The 17,606-nt window shown below is 45.8% G+C and overlaps 1 protein-coding gene across 1 annotated transcript; it reads left to right on the forward strand.

The window, feature by feature from the left end:
* Nucleotides 1-123: 123 nt before the first annotated feature.
* On the forward strand, nt 124-17,080 carry LOC120839700. The gene is made up of 11 exons (XM_042286928.1): nt 124-208; nt 4,445-4,508; nt 6,279-6,490; nt 8,789-8,875; nt 8,965-9,039; nt 10,239-10,271; nt 10,619-10,672; nt 11,402-11,470; nt 13,690-13,970; nt 16,122-16,284; nt 16,872-17,080. Exons 1-11 carry the CDS (start codon nt 124-126, stop codon nt 17,069-17,071), a joined length of 1,323 nt encoding a protein of 440 aa, XP_042142862.1. The 3' UTR covers nt 17,072-17,080.
* The last annotated feature ends 526 nt before the right edge of the window (nt 17,081-17,606 follow it).

Below are 17,606 nucleotides of genomic sequence, written 5' to 3' on the forward strand. Positions count from 1 at the left end.
TCTCTTCCATCGCGAGCTCATCGTGAAGATGAGAAGGAACACCGCGCGAAATAGCTCGGGCGGCGACTCACGCACAAAGTTCAAAGCCAGACAAACAGCACGGACACGCCAAAGGAGACAAAAATGGCACAGCAACAAATTCAGACCGAGTCAGCTAGAGTCACTAGAGTCATCCGAGTCGCTCATCATCGCACTCCACCCAACTGCGGTTGCGCTTAGCGCTCAGCAGTTCCGCCGTTTAGAGTTACTTGCGCTGAGGGAGATTTTTACCGTTTATAACGTAACTGTTAATGTTTCAATCTTGAAGTCCGTTAGTAAATCATAGCCGCTTCCCCTAGCAGATGCCAAGCGCTACGCGCTAGCGATCGTCGAGCGGTCGGCCTCCGTGAGCGTTCGGTCACGTGATCCACCCCAGTGGCACGTCCTGCGGAGCAAATCGAGCGCAACCACTGAGCGCAACGCTCCCAGCGCCGCCGCTTTCAGAGCATCTCCCCTCGCTTTTTGCCTCTGAAGGCTGTGGGCAACCTGGGGATTCAAAGTGTTTGGCCCAGGTAGCCCCGCCGTTAATCGTCAGTAGTGATGGGAAGAATCTTTATCCGAATCGAGATTCGGAGCCGAATCTGAAGATACGGAAAGCATCGTAAAAGCAGCCGAATCTTAAGTGATTCGGAAAAGTTCGGAAAGATTCGGAGCGTTGCCATAGTTGCCAGATCACATTGATGAGTGTTTCAACTCCTTGTGATATTAAATTCAATAAATTCTACAAAGCGCTCAAAATAATGTTGTAATATAATATCATAGTAATAAATAAAATTGTGCGCTTTGTTTATATTATTTTGGATGTTTGTCGAGAATGGTATCGCGGAAAAATTGGTTTCGGTCCCGGATTACGACCAAAATAGGCATGCTTTGTGCACGTGGAAAATGTAAATACAAGTGCATGTTTTCATCGCTGCAAAAGATCGATGCCATACGTGCTGTTCGGTACAGGCACGTTCCGTGCCCATAATTAGGTTTATAGTGACACACACTACACAAGTGAGTATGTTCGATTCGATTATCTCCAACGTGTGTCCACGGAACCCGGGAAGCGATCTGAAACTCCTTGCGCCGTACACCTTTCTGGTTAATGATATCCGATTTAGTTACAGTGTTTGTTTTCGAACAATAAAGTTGCGTTGGACATCCCTGTGTTGTGTATCTTTTTCACCAACTGCAGCGCGTAACGTTTCACGGCCGACTTGCTGCTGAGAACGGAGAAACACCACCGGTGCCGGTACGCGGTCGAAGTTGGGACGAGCAACATTCATCTCGCTCTCGCGCCGTACAGGTACGGACATACGCAGCTCTAGAAAAGGAGACGAATCATTTCCTCGCTTGAATATGTTTATTGTGCGTTGCGCCACATTATGCATAATACATAGCATTTCGCTACATTTTATCGGTCACCGCGAAACCGCACAGAAACCGAGACCGCGGATTGGTTAGGCCTACGTCAACCACACCGATCAGCTCAGCTGGACCGGGGCGCGTGCCAGGGTTTCGAATGAATGTACAGTACACACCACACGTTGAACTAAACAAGACGAAATCTGGTTGCATGCAGTGACAGTAGCTAAAAAAAGCACAACTGACCCTATTCTCGGTTTACGACAACGTTCACGCTGCCGTCCGCAACCAGCGACGAATCTGCCGAATCTCCATCGCGGGAAGTTCGGAAATTTCTGAATCTGCCCGAATCCGAATCTCCGGTGATTCGTCCCATCACTAATCGTCAGTGGTCATCTGCAGCGCAAGGGGGCCAAGGGCAACTGGCCACGCGAGCGGCAACCCACCGCTGATAAAGGGCTGTTGCAGCGTATTTTGTTGAACCGGTATGCTGTGTCATCCCCTGAGACGGGTAACAGCAAGGGAAATCCCACAAGACAACTAGAAGTACTTGTACGAGCCGTAGGATGTAATTAAGCAATACCAAACATGTATGCCGTAAAGCGAGCGTCATCTCCGAAGGCGACTTTTATCTACGGAGTATCTGGCGTATTGCCTTCTAATTATTCCAATTACATCACAGAAACCACACAACCAACAAACGAGATACCTATAGCTCTCATCTGAATACGCGCGTTCAACGACTTCGACGTAACGCCATATTTTGGGCCTCTTCAGGGGCAAGGTGAATGACTCGGCAAACACGTCGCCGAGAACGGCTGCCTCGTCGTCACTCGAAATGGAGCTAAGCTGGTATCTTCGTCGCTGCCGCTAATTTCGCTGTCACTGCGTTTCGTTAGACCTCCTGAAATTAACTGCAAAGATGTCATCGCCGCAGTATGATAAGGCGAGTCGGTCATGACGAGAGGAACGAAAGCAGCACAGCGAGAGAGCCCATTTAGCAATCGAAACAAAAAGGCTGCGAAGCTCCTTCACTCCCCCTCATGAATGTTCATAACGAAACTGAAATGGTACGAGTGACTAGAGATCGCACTTCTCCGAAAAAGGCTGCGCGGAGAACTACTCCGGATCGCGTCACAGCGTTACGGTGGCTAACAGCGTCTCTAGGATCTCTCTCTCTTTCCGTTTCTCTCTCCCTCCCTCTGTCCAATACCGTCGCATCCCGGTGGCGCCCGGTTCTTCCTTGATTGTTTTCTAGCACCGCGTGTGTTTCTTTGGGAGGTCTGCACGTGTCCGGTTCAATCTTCAGTATTTCCGTGTAATTTTTTTTGTTGATAGGCTTCTTGCCAGTTTGGAGGATCGCTTTGTTGATTTCAGGCAGATCTGCTGTTATGACAAGGTGAGTGCGCTGCCTGACAGATTGCGTAACCATTTGTTCATTTTTGTTCATAAGGGCTAAGGTAATTTTTTCCGCCGTCGCATTTCATGTGTTTCACTTCGTTCACGGCTCTGGCCGTATTTGAATAAGCTATTCTGTGTTTAGTACTATTCTATGCATTCTGTAAGTCGTCAAGCGTGTCGTCCGACGGCGCTCCAGCCTCGCCTTGCAATGTCATTCGGTTGCGCACCAACAGCGCGCTAAATGTACCAGTTAAACAGCCGTTAAAATCACATATCTTTATTCGCGGATCGGGAGCCCGCTGGTGGCACTAACAGCGTTCATTGCTTGACACCACTGAATGACTCAATGCATGGGATCCAGAAACGCGAAACGTAAAAACTGTGAGGCTTAAACACGGAGGTTGACTGCGGATGTTAGAAGATTTATGCAAACCTGACCTTTTTCTAGTAAGCTTCTGCGCATACGTACTCCTTCCCTGGGCCTACCTTCCCGTTGTCGCCATTTCCGTAGGCACTGACCCGCACGACCGACAATCGTCAGAATCTATCTTCGCGTGTATTTAATCTATTTTGACGCTACGTTTTTTTGTTGTTTTTTTGTATTTGTAATATAGGGTATAAAAGGCACTGAAAACCGATACAGCGGCACGATGCCAACGTGTTCTGATGAGGATCAGGCTTGTCGGGCTGCCCTTCATTCGTAGTTCGCAGACAACTATGTGCGAGAGCACCCACAGGAGCGTCCTCAATAAACCTCAGATGTCACTGAATGTTTGACAGCTTCCATGTTGACAGTGGCTATCCAGAAGTGGACGAATTCCGCGTCGCAAAGCGTTCAAGCTTGTCTTCTGCTAAACCAGTCACATCGAAACCGCGACCGACACCGCGGTAGCACTCCAAAACTCTTGTCTAATTGAGCTGCACTACATTTGTCGACCAGCGTAATCCTTCTGTACAAAAAAAAAAAGAAATATATATATATATATATATATATATATATATATATATATATATATATATATACACACACACACACACAAGGTGTTTCACGGAAGGTGGACAAATTCGATATTGCGAAAAATACGCATCGCACCACAAAAAAGGCTTGTGCTGATTTGGTCCTAGGTCAGGGGCCTATTTAAGATAATTATTAAAGGTCGAGATAATTACATTGTTAATTCTTTTCGCGTAATTATTATTTTTTTTAATGTTGAGTTTAAGGGCATGGTTTCAATTAGAATCTTGCTGAGCATCATCGAAAAACACTAAATCAACAAATTGGAGAAAAATAGAAGGCACGCGCGGTGTTTTACGGCTTTCCGAAGATTCGCGCAACTTCGATCTGTTTTTAAGTTTCGGTTTGCAATCGAAGCGCTTCTCGGCACCGACGGCACCGCACCCCGTAAAGAAAAGTTACATTGCCAGCAAAGGCTGAAAAACAAAAAAAAGGCCCCCCCCCCCTTTTTTTTTTTTTTTTCTCTACTAGAGTCCCATGCAGTAGGTGGTGTCAAGTAACGGTTGCAGGTGGTTGCCACTCGACACTACCATGACGGGCCTCGATCCAAGATCCAGCCTACTACGCATACTACAATAGCTGTTGATAGACTGCTTCAAATCCGATTCAGTATCCAATCCAAAGCCGAATAAAGTTAAGCAAACGAAAATGGCGAGCGAGTCGAAGTTGGCGGTCGGGTAGCCGGGTTCGTAGCATGGTTCAGGTACAGTGCCTAAAGGGATCAAAGTTTTCATGTGACCGTGGCGGCGAGTGAAAGCGCTGCATGTAACCGTACGCGGGGCAAAAATACCTCGAAGTTAACCGCCCGTGCTTTAATTGTGATGTTGCTGTTCTGTCGGTTTGGTCGTGCATAGGCCTAGTGAGCCAACTTCGCAGTGCCTTGGCGAGTCGTTTCTCGAAAACTCGCTCCGAACGCCGTTGATTGGCTCAGCCGCTCCGCGACTAGGTCGCATCGCAAAAAATTCGGGTCGAGAAGCGACTGCTCAAATCGCGTCGCCTTTTGCCCGCGATGGTCGCTTTTGCGATGAAAGTTATCACGCGACTAGATCGCATCGCCGGTGGGAGCAACTCGCGCGAAACCTGTGTGTCTGCCTTCGCACGCTTGGATACCGACCAAGAATCGACGCCGTGTGAATGTGTTTTGTGAGTGCAATGTGCGTGAAGCCGTATGTGCCTCTGGATCAGTGTCTTACTTTACTCTGACGACTCTATACTTGCGGCACTTGCGGTCAAGGAACGAGCTTATTCCAGCGTCCAGTAGCGACGGAAGAGGGGGAAGGTACATCTTTTTTTCGTCTTGGACGATTTAGAGAATGCTGTACAAAGCAGCTCCTCATCACTGATCAGTGCTGGCTCATTTTCAACCTACTTAATTGCACTTGACGTTTGAGCGCGGCTCGCCTAATTGTGATTGGTCAACAAATTGCGCACGACCATATAGGCCGTGCTTCAAAGATTTTCATTCTCGCCATGTTGTACTTTTGCCGCCTTCGAAAACCCTCCTTGCACCACAGCTTTGCTCTATTCGTGCTCCCATGTGATCCGTTAGAGTAGATTGGGAACATTGCCATGGTTAATAGTACATAAGAACAAGTACAGATCTCTCTCTCCCCCCCCCCCTTTATTGATAGCAACTCACTGGAACAGCTGGACAATCCAGAACTCCATGGGTGATATATATATAAATGATCTAAAGGCATCTACGTGCGACGCACGTTTAGAACTTTGGTGCGGTGTCGATTCTTGATTGGTATCCAAGTGTGCGAAGACACGAAGATGGAGCACTCGGCGTGCCAAGGAAGCTTTGATCACGCCGCGAGACCGGCGACACTTTCTTTCGACGAGTTGTAACTTTAGATACGTATGGCTTCACGCACATTGCACTCACAAAACATATCCACATGGCGTCGATTCTTGGTTGGTATCTAAGCGTGCGAAGGCACAGAGACACGGCACTTCGGCGTGCCAAGGAAGCTTTGAACACGCTGCCAGACCCTTGCTTTCGACGAGTTGTGCCTTTTCCTGTGGTACTGCGCTTTCGTAAAATTTTTGATGTGTTCACAATGGCAAGTTTCAACGATGCACTGAGTCTTAAAAAACTTCTTCGGCGAATGACGACGAACGAGTAGAAAACGTTTGTACAGCACGCTGAAATACCGCAGCAAAAGGCTAGCAAAACCGCATATCGTATCTCAGCAAGGTTGCCGTCCGGTGGCTTCACCCGCGCTGCAGCGAACAAGCGGGTAAGCGCGATCCAGCAATTGTCATTGAGATCAGTGGGCTGAGCCAATCAACGGCGTTCAGGGCGAGAGTTTTCAAGAAGCGACTCGCCAACGAAGGCGTTGGACTCTGTCATCGTGCACGCCACTGTGACCATCTAATTTTTTGCGATGCGATCTAGTCGCATCGCAAAGACGTTACAGTGTCAAGTAACTTGAATGAACATCATGTGTGACAATGCCTTTCATTCTAGTGAGGAGTACAAGTATGCCGTGGTAGAGTTCATTGAAGATAATGAGGAAGTTACGGTGGCGCCCGTCCCTCTTTCGTGGTTCAACGAGAAGACAAATCAATGCGTGTGGCCAAGCAACATGTCCGGCGTGGACATCCTGTCCCGTGTACAAGCGGGCCAAGCACCAGACCCTGGCTGGCCTTCATTCAGAGGATCGATTTTGCGGAAATGCAGTAAGAATTATTTTGAACTGCTCCTTTTCATCTCAACTACTAATGTGCTAGCACACATTTTTGATCTTCTCTCTGTTAGCATGCTTGCCCACATCAGCTTGTTTACAGTTTCTCAATTTAGCAAGCTCCAAAATCTTCATATTGTTAAATGCACATTACAGTAATGACCGAGTCCTTCAATACGCTACTAGTCACAAAACTTTTCCGTAATGCTGTCGGAAAGCATTGCACGCTGCCAAGCACGGCTGCAGTCCTGGCGTACTCTGGAGATTTTCGACAGACAGCTTAGAGGCTTGTTGTTGAGCAAATTTTCTTTGGTGCTGTGCTGTGCTGTTTGTACTTTGAAATATTGTGCCAATTGTCAGATTTTGGTCTTCCGTGAGATTGAGATCTCCATAGTTTGATGTTTTTGTCAGATTTGTTTGTATATTTGAGCTGGGAGTGTAAATTCACCCACCTTTACCCATAGAGATGCATTAGCAGAAGTCCAGACTGTTTGCTCTGGGCTTTAATTTGTGACAGCAGGCTAGTGTTAGCTGAACCTCTGGCATGTATAATATTATCTCTGTTTTTTATATTGAGTTTACACTTCTGGAGATAACGTAAAAAACAAATTGGCAGCACTGAGGCACTGCCACCGTCAGGTTCAGTTTCAGTGCCTCTCCGGTCGATCTTTGCCTTGGAGCCCTTTCGCCTTCGTTTCAAAACTGGAGGCCACCTCGTGTGTGCGCAGGGAAGTGCTATGCTTCGCTTTAATTGTTGTTTCGTGTCTGTTTGTGCTACAGGGGCTGGGACGAAGCCTAGCATGCACACCGCTGAAAAACATTGTCTCTGCTCTCATGTATGTAGACGGCGCTGGCTGCCATGGGAACCGTGAGACAGACACTCATGGCGACGCTTGAGAATGGAAGATATTCTTTGTAGTCCATCCCATGGGATGTCCTTCCCTTTCTCTACTTTTGTAGTAAGGGTTTAATTTCACAGAAACAAAAGCATAGTATGCTTTCATCGCGCAGAGAGCACTAAATGCCTCGCAAAAACCTCCACTAAAAAAAAAAGAAAAAAAAGAAATTTGAAATTTTCTTGCCCCACAATTTTGCCGCCCTAGGCAGCTGCCTACTCCGACTATTAATCAGCCCGTGCCTGCTGAATAGGATAATCTAACTGCAAGCCGCCGTCCTTGCTTCCAAAGCTCATGGGGAAGGTCACGGGTGTCGAGGAAGAGACAGGCCGTCCAAGAAGATGTCTGCTTGTGGGTCTGGCTTTGGATTAGATAGACAATGCCGAGCCAAAGCCCCTCGGAGCAGCCTTCCGAGCAAAGAAGGTCACGAAGTGCTCTCCTTTCACTGGAGATGTGGGTATGGTGACATCAACCTCCTTGGTAGACAGGATTAAGCAGCGCCTGGTCAGATTTTGGGAAGTGCCTAAAGGCAGGTTGTAACAGTTCCCGACATGAGCTGACCACATCTACTAATTTTAATCTCCAGCTTTTAAAAGTGAATAACTGATAGTTTTGACACTTTCACTAGGAGTGAGCGTTGTGCTGCTGAGTCTAGTATACTTCTTGGAAACGTAAGCGCAAGATTTGGACTCGTGGGGTGCGTGTGAGTAGCTGTGCAGTGCATGACCAGATACAAGAGGTGTTTTCTCTTGGGACTGGTACATTAGTTCAACCATATGGTTCAACTATGTACCAGTCACATTGGTTGGTTCAACTGTGATTAAACTATGTACCGGTCAGTTCAACCATGGGGCTCCTACACATGTTGCACGCTGAAGAAACAGTCCCCTTCACCATTATGATTCCTATAATTTCTCGGCTTCAGATTTCCTAAAACAGCAGGCTTACGTTGGCACCATTTTTTTCCCTTTGAGTTAGGGTGTTGTACTAAGGGAATGGTGAAATTATTGTTGTACTGAAATAAATGTTAGTGTGTTGGAAGTATCGCAACTACAGCTGTAAATCAACGGCATCCGCAGGGGCTCGCTACGCCTCCCTTTGCCTTGCGGTGGTGCCTCTAGCGGCTGCCCCTGTTCCTGTGTAAACTTTCAGCGGAAGTTTCGTGACCAGAAGCGTATTGAAAGATACTGGCAGTCATCACTACAGACTTCATCCACTAAACTTAAATGCCAGACCTCATGTTGTATAAATGCACCCGTGATGTTTCAGCTGTTTGTTTTTTATGCTCGGGGCTCAGCTGTTTGTCACTTATGCTTGGGGAATGTCCAAGTGCACTTCATTTGGTTACTGGGGATAGCTGAAGGGCGAGTACTTACAGTCCTTACCTCTCTTTACAGAGACCTTCAGGAAGGCAAAAAAAAGAACAACTATCGCCGAAAGACTGTCCTGTGTTGAATCGACAGATGCTGGTGAGCCGGACGAAGGTAACCTGCTTTTGTTAAAAGTTGTCTTCAGTACAAGAATCGGCAAGTAGATTGTAGTGTCAACCATTCTTGTTTTGATTTACCGTCAGAACCAGCCAGCACATCTGGAGGCACTCGGCGGCCTCCCAGTGGTGAGGAAACGAGCGTCGTTTTACCAACCCCACGTGAGTTTCGGCCACTGGCGCAAATTTATTGTTGGAATAGATGTGCCAACAAATGATCCGGGCGTGCATTGGACCTTTTGGCCCGAGTGTAATTGCTCGTGATAGCATTCCTGAAGTCGAGAAACAATCAAACTGCGTGGTAGAATCTGATTTCAATGCATCTTGTGACCTACAGTATCAGCTCTCGTGCCATGCAGGTACAGAGCGCGACACTGTTAGCGCGAACAAGCGATCGCCGGTTTTTCCAGTTTTTCTCTCTGAAACCAAGGGATGTCATCCAAGCTATTATTGCTACGGAAAGAGCTCATTTAGTTCTATAACGTAAGTGATAAAATTTCGTGCTCGCTAATATTATTTAGAAGTAAAATGCGAAAATGCGCCGATGTCGTGTTCGCGCTAACAGTGTCGCGATGTGTACATAGCACTGGAGTGGCCAAGCTGCGGCTCACGAATATATGTGGCTGCACGGAAGCGCCTTTTCTGACTCGCGCCTTTTCTGAAAGTGTACCCTCTTCTCCCACCCCCTGCATTAGAAAGAGAAGGAAAGGGCTTTAGAATAAATGACAGATTGCAGTTTGGAATCCTTGTGCTACCAGGCATATAGTTAAACTGATTATGATTTATATATACGTCTAAAACCCGTGCTCTTTACTGACCTCGAAAAGATTTTTAACACAACAAATAAATGTTGTCAGGGGCATTGACTGCAGTTGCTTGGCGGTTAAAAAAAATGTTCTGCCTCACATTCTTTCGATGGTGTCAACAATGGTACTTATCCCATAAAGATACGGGCCTATCCCTCGTTATCGTTTCTTGACGCCCCCCCCCCCCTCCCCAGCTTTAGTGGCTCTCTCAAGTGTAGCAGTTTTGTTTGCAGCTTTTAGGCCATGTCAATCTGGCTACCCCTCACATAGCACTTTCACACATTTAGACTGCTTTGTTTTTCTTCAAAATTGTCCCCTTTTTTTTCTTGTAAGTTCACCCAGCCCATATTTCAAATTTTTATTCGCTCACCAGGGGCTGGCACACTTTTGGAACTTTCCAGCATGCATTAGGTATATGAATCCCATAGGAAATATACCATATATTTGGAAAAATACAAGAATTTAAAAAATGTTATCATACTGTCTTAAACTTCCAATGATCACCATATTTTGTAATATTTTTTATCCGTGCTCAAACAAGATTTTTACTTTCAGTTCCAAGTCGTCTTGGTGGAGCACGCGCCCCAGGTAATTATCATTTAACTTTTTGCTCCATACTGTATTTGAGGGCATTTAGAGGCATGCATCTTGCATCTTTGCGTCTATGAACTCGAGAATTGGAAAGATGAAGCAACATGAGCAAGCTATGCTATGCAAGGATTTCTTTAGTTATCTTTCCTTTTGATCCCTGCCAAGTGCAGGCAACGGATGCAAATTTGTCCTTCACTGTTATGTTCGCTTTCAATCTATTCCAAATGCTAGCATTGGTAGCATTAGATGCACATTCAGGTCATTCATAGAAAGTATGAATCGCAATCTCAGTGCATGTTAAGATTTGATTTCTTACTACTGTATCTTCAAATTTTTTAAATCAGTCCAGGCACCAAAGAGGAAAAAGCCAAGGAGGCAGCACCCAGAGTCTTTGACATGTGAGTCTCGCTATCATATTTTGAACCTGAATCAAACCGGTTAAAAAAAAGGATACTTTGTTTTGCATGGTGGCTGCTTAAAGGGCAACACTGTTCAATAGACCCTTTTCAACTGTCCGCACCACAACCTGTCTGTCATTGCTTGCTCCCATACTATGAGCATTTATTGGACACAAAGTTGTGCGTCGGCGTTCGGCGTGAACTCGGATCCAATCAGGCGCTTCGTGAGCAAGCAATGGTGACTGCCATTGCTTGTTTGCGACGTTTCGCTCAGTGTTGGCTGTACCAACACAGTGGCATTGACTGCACCGCACGTTGCCTGCTAGATCGATCAGATTTTGGCAACTGGGGGCTGCTCAAACTTTTTTGGCCCTTTTATGTTGTAATATTTGGCGAGTGGGCCTTTCAGAGGATACTGAGTATAACTGCATTGTTTTCTCAATATCAAAAATTATCCTGAAGTAGGGAAACACGGCTAATAGGAGGTGGCTTTTCAAATGGCTTTGTGCGTTCAGGTCCCATCAACTGAAATGGTGTGGGGGACTGACAGCTGTGCACCCTGGGCTTATCTCATGCAGGCATCACATGTGAAAAGTGCATTGTTTGCGTGTGAAGACATAGCGAACACTTTTTTGTACACGGCATCTAGCAGATAATTGTATAATCTTTCCCACTCCTTCGCCATTTTTCTTAGATAAGTGCCTCACGATTTAATATATCTGTTTACAGCCGAGCACAGGCCATTGGAGACAGGCGGAACCGGGGAGTTGACAGGAGTACCGAAGGACACTGCCACTCGTAAGTAATCACAACATTAGATGCGCGTTTTTGATCACACCAAGGTCTTGTGCCCATGTTGCTGAGCATCTTGAGGGTACTGAGACAAAAATGTAGGGATACTCCCTGCCATTCTTTTGCTGTTAGTGACTTTGGGGAGGGATGTTTATTATATATCATTAAAGCTGTAGACGCTTAAGGACCAAGACCAAAGCGATATCGGGCCGCCGCATGGTACATGGTGCGTGGGTAAGTGCGAAACAAGACACATGGCATGCAGCACGTTGCGACCACCCGCAACGCAAAACTTGGGCACTAACATTGTTTAGGGGCTAGAGGAGCGGCTACGGGCCTCTTTATTTTTACCTCACTCGCAACTGACCGCTCTTGGTGCTCCTCCCTTGACACATATGAAAACAGATGTATTTCGTGCTGTAGAAGTTTTTATTTTGAGCTGTAAATACAGTGTGTCAAGCTGAAGTGGGACGGCACATAACAAAACAAACCACTTTGATGGCCAGCAGATAACGTAGATACAGCAGCTGTAAAATCAAACGCTTGTAATTCTGAGTTCAGTATATATAGCGGTATATTTTACCTCGAGTTTATAACGGTAAGAGAAATCTGCACGAAATTTCAAACCTGTACTGCCTGTATGCACAAACGATCCTCTGGCCAGCCCGACAAAAAAGAAAATAGAACCTTGGAGATAAATGGTCGCATGGTGAACTGCTCCTTTAACTCGGCTTCTGTTGCATAAACCTGCGAGATTTTCTGGGGAGCTTATTGACACAAGAAAAGTGCATTGTGTCGAGAAGCGCAGCCAAGGATGGAGGCAGGGCGGCCGTCCTAGTCCTAGGAGCCCAGAAACAGCAGATCACCATTCACAACCACCAGAGCCATAGCAGGTTGTCTTGGTGTCACAGGTCTTGATGTCATAGCATGACGCACGGCACTCGTGAAACATTAGTTCCCAAATGTGTAGTGCACACCTCTGGTGTCAGCAGAGTGACAGTGGGCGCTCGTCGGCCACTCGCAACCTGCCTCTCCAAGAGAGGCGGTTTGTGATTTGCTGTCGAGTGCCCATCGTCATCGCACTGACACCGCTGCTGGGGTATGTCTTGCCTTTCCTGAGCAGAAAAATCAGCTCAGAAAGTGGTGTGTCCCGACCTTTCATCGCGTTTGTAATAAGAAAATCGGCGTCGCGTGATTGTCATTTTAGAATTTTTAGGGTGCTTAGGGCCTGTAGAATCAGTTGCAACTAAGAACAGGCGATTGTAGATTCCTCTTAGTACCCCTTTAAGGAAACTCAACCGCTTAGTTTCGTAAAACGAGAGCGTTTACCAAAGCTTTCACGCAAAGGAGCTTTAGTTAGGGGCATTTTCTAATAAAAATGGGCAAGAGAATTTGGAGAAAAAAGCGGAGCTATAAGTGCACAGATCAGCGAGGAAACATGCTCTGAAGCGTCGCCTAGGCACAAAGTATCACATGACCACAAAGCAGCTACTCGCAGCCCGAGTTTCGTTTTTTATCCTGGTACAAGTGTTCTTACTGAGGCTTTTATAGACTTGAGCGTGTTGGTAATCTACATTGAATTAAAACGTTTTAATTCAATTACTGAGGTTCTTTCCCATTCTCAAACAATTGAGAAAGAAAAAAAAAAAAAAACTGTCCCAGAAGTTTGAGAAATCGCCATTTCCCGGGCTTTCGGGCCTAGTGGCCATGGAGCGATCAGATTTTGAAACTGGTGCTTATCGCAGCTCTCCTCCGCTCAACCAAATGCAGCGCGTCTTGCATGTGTTGGCGACATATCAATTTTTTTTTGCTTTGTTTGTCAACAGACATTATAAAACTTTGTGGGGAGCATTAATTATTGACCATACGTGCCAAAACTGTGAAGTTCTAAAAAAACACCTTTTTTTGGCCATAAATTCGGTAAATTGGGGCTGTGTCTCTCTTTGAGAAAGATTATTTAATTAAAACTAATGTTTATATTATACTTTTGAACATTGCATACAGTTTATAACATCTCTTAAATTTTTACAAAACATTGAAACACACTTACTCTGTCTGGCAACCAATTCAAAGCTCTCCAAACCCATCCAAAACACCTAAAGGTGTGGGCACTCTTCTGAAACTTCCCAAAACCCATGTTTCAGAACAAGTTTCTCCCCATCATCAGTGCATAATGTTCGTCAGCAATATGGTTAATGCTTTCTTATGCCTCGCTTATTTTGCAGCCTTCGAGGCTCAGCTGCTCAAGGTCGTGCTTGACCTACGGATTCAAAATGAGCAGCTGCAGCAGCAGATGAGGGAGACGCAAGTCTCTGTGGCACAGGTGCTCAGGCACGTTGTGTCATTAAAGCACCAAGAAGAGCAGCCGAGGTTTGGGGAACGGGCGACACCCCAGGAAATGGCCAGGCCCGAACCACCGGAGCTGTTCCTGATGCCCATTTGCGACATGGAGCAGTTTCGTGCTGCGGAGGCGCGGCTAAAGAACCCCGCCGACAGGACACTGCTGGTATTTGTATCCTCTTTTTCACAGTATTGAAAGATATAGGGCTGCGATTCTTACTTTGTGATTTAACTCGGGTTATCTGAAGATATGCAGATGGGTTGAAATGTTGACTGAAGCCTTCTACCGTAATATTTTCGAACAGGTGAACGCACAGCCAATGCACGAGGGAAGGCTGTTGTTAGGGGCACTCTTAACCTGAATCGTGCGATTGACTTGTGTCAAGGTCATGTAACGCCAATTGCACGTTTTACAAGTCAGCCTTACTGGCCTGCGTATACTGTATAATCGCGTGTAAGGGCCGCACCCCAGTATTGAAGACAAAGCACTGAAAAAAAGGTTTACAGAAATTATTCGCATATCCGCCGGACCCCCTCAGGGGCGGATGCAGGAATTTCCTGAGGGGGGGGGGGGGGGTTCAGGTGTTCGTCAGCATACCATATGTTTACGAACCCCCTCCCCCTCTCCTTCGTTTTACGCCCTAAATTTTACACATGCAGAAATTAAGAGGGGGGTCAGGACATCCGGACCCCCCCCCCCCCCCCCCCCACCTAAATCTGCCCCTGCACCCCTTGTCTTTGAGGTGCGCCGACTGTAATGCCACGTTTCTATGGACATATATCGCTAGGTGGCTCTAGCCATTGCCCGAGCTCGTAGCGGCACGTGTCCACATCCCCGATATTTGCTCTCCACTCATCCGTATCACCGTATGGCATAATGCTGTCGCCCTCGGTCGTGTTCAGCCGCGCTGTCGGGATGCATTTATGTTGCGGCAAGCCATTGAGATAAGATAAAGGGTATGTCAGGTCTCGTGGCAAGCGTGAGGAATTGTTTCAAGTAAAATATTTCACAAGGGGGAAAGTGAAATCACCCGCCCATTTGGGGGAAACTGAAACTGCCCGCATTTGGGTGCTTAAAATATGTCAGCCTGCAAATAATCATGAACCATGTTAATTTCCTATGACACCTCTGCCCATTTTATCCTTCAAGATTAAACTCCGCACGTCCAACAACAACTCGCCGTGGGTCTGTGTGCAGAGCACGCACGAGCCCACCTGCATGCTTTTTGTGTTTAATGCTTGCTTGGCTAAGAAAGATGCTGTAGTATATATTGGCCTTCTTTTGGTCCTACCCCTGTTCTATAGTCGATATCTACATGTTTAAGGCAATAAATTCATTTGTACTTTTAGCATCTGCTGCAGAAGTGAAGTTACAACTTTTAGCCTGCTCCAAAAGGTTTTTAAGCATGCCCACCATTATATGTGTATGCCCAAACAAATTTGTAAATGATTGCCGGATAAATTTTCACCAATGCAATATTTACTTTGCATATTGTAGTGCATTTCCAAAATGAGGTGTTGACGTATCCTAACCGAATGTCATCCTATGGCAGCAAATAAAGTTTGCAAAGTCAAAGAGTAATTGTCATTGCATCTGCCACTTCATTCAGGGGATGTGAGTGCATGCGTAGCTATGTCCCCATGCATAGTAGTGTACGGTAGTCACACAAGCGCAAGCTGAGCAAGTTGAATCATTACATTGACGGGCTTGAGCTGAGGAGTGCCGTAACTGAGTGAGCGCAAAACAAAATTATGAAAACAAAAGTACTCACACTGTGCTGTTGTCATTATTTTGTGCGACTATGCAGACGGCTTTGGTCAAGTCCCGCTTTTTTATGCCTCTCTCCATTTAAGTCTTAGTAAAGTAAATAAGTGGGCGCAAAATGCACGGGGTGACTAGCCGGCGGACATATATCTTTAACAAATTTAGGATATGTAGGATTTTAAATGCATTGTTTTGAGAATTACATACATTATTAGAATTGCTGAACAGATTCTGACGAGACATTGAGTAAAGATGATCCATCTAAAAGTTTCCACGATTTGAACAACGATGCATGTGTCTGATGGATAAGCTTTAGTAGAGTATATGCAGGGAAATGTTCTAAATTTTCTGGTTTGCTTTAAGACGGGTACAAGCCACATTCGAATATTTTTAATTCGCTCTTCAGTAAATTTGTATATTTTTTATGCACGTAATGTGGTTTGCTGCATGTACCTGGCCATGCACATCCTCTTAGTTAAGACATATTCATACCATTGTGTCTGCGTGTCAATAACTTTATTGACATGTTGAGAACACATTTTGTCTTTCTAGGAGGAGCAGCTCCTGTCTTTAGGAGACGGGAAGACACTGCAAAAAGTGGTACGAGAGATGGTGGGGCGCCTGCTCTCAAAACAAGTCCAGGAGCGGTTCTCCCTCCTGGGCTACCGAGGAAAATCGCGATTCAAGGACACCACAATGTGCAAGGTGGTCATTGGTAATGCATATTCATTACTAGCTATTTAATTGGTGGTTATAATGATAATACAATTGGAGCACTACAAGCGAGAGCTTTGAAATATGTTGACAGTTAAGTTGACAGTTTAATTCGACTTGCATTTTCTCTTATAACTCCAGTGTTGGCATTCTTGGAACCTTCATACTCAAAAGGAGTACTTTAAAGTAACTAAAAAAGTTTTCTTTGTCGGTCATGTCTTGTTAGTTTACAGGTTGAAAATCTAATGAAGACCATTTAGATGCCCTGGTCTGTAGGGTGTCGGGGAAGTTTTGCTCTGTTTTAGACAACTCCTCTCTGCACCTATCCCCGATTTCAGATTAATAGAATGTTGCATAAAAGAGCAGTATGCCTCCATAGAATCGGCAGCTCAGCGTGGTAACCAAAGCCAGAATCTCCACCTCCGTGGTGGTCTTGTGTCACCTCTGGATTGCAGGCTGGTGTGTGTCCTTCTATTTACACTAAGGAAACACTCACAAAGTGCAGTTTGTAAGCAGCAGCCAGTGTGAAAGACATTGGCTTCCCCTATTCCTCAACTAATCTGTGTGATCGGACAATTCTCTTTACAGGTGCCATAAAAAGTCGCACTGAAGGGTGCAGCCTGGACGCGGTAGAAAAGCGGCTGAGCCGCTTCCTATCGGGTGCGTCCGATAGGGAGGGGGGCAGGGCCAACAGAGTCAAGAAGACTTCCTCGGTGCCTCCAACCATCTCGGACGATGAGGGAACGGCTTCAGCTGAGCAGCCAGCTGCTATGGTTGAATCTCAATAAAGAACAACGTCATGGTAAAAAATTTTGTATGTTTCCTTGTACTACTCAGCCCTATGCATGCATCTGGGGTGTCGTTTCAACAACATAGCCATATCTTGTTGAAATTGGTGGCAATTGTTCACACAGAATGGTTTCTTAAAATTAGACAAATAGTAAATTGACCTGTTTCGGTTGAAGTACAAAAAACATATTAAAAACGCTCAGTACCTATAAAAGATCTGAAAAACCATAAAATAGTTCTAACTGAGAAATTTACCATTTTCATATTTAAGTGAATTTGATCTACTGAGAAGCTATCTTTTCAAAATTTTAATGCAGTACGATGCCATACTTGGGCTTTAAGGCCTGACACAGCTATAGCATTCTAGTGGTTCTATGCTGGGTACACTGAATGACAAATACGCTGGCGCTGATCCGCAATGGCGCTGGCACTGACCCGCAATTACGCCGGCCCTGATCTGTTATTACGCTGGGACTAATCCGCAATTGGACTGGCTCTGACCCGGAAACACGTTGGCACACTGATGGTTTCCTG

Source organism: Ixodes scapularis, unplaced genomic scaffold, assembly GCF_016920785.2.
Source record: "Ixodes scapularis isolate PalLabHiFi unplaced genomic scaffold, ASM1692078v2 PGA_scaffold8__174_contigs__length_109621045, whole genome shotgun sequence".
Classification (NCBI taxonomy): domain Eukaryota; kingdom Metazoa; phylum Arthropoda; class Arachnida; order Ixodida; family Ixodidae; genus Ixodes; species Ixodes scapularis.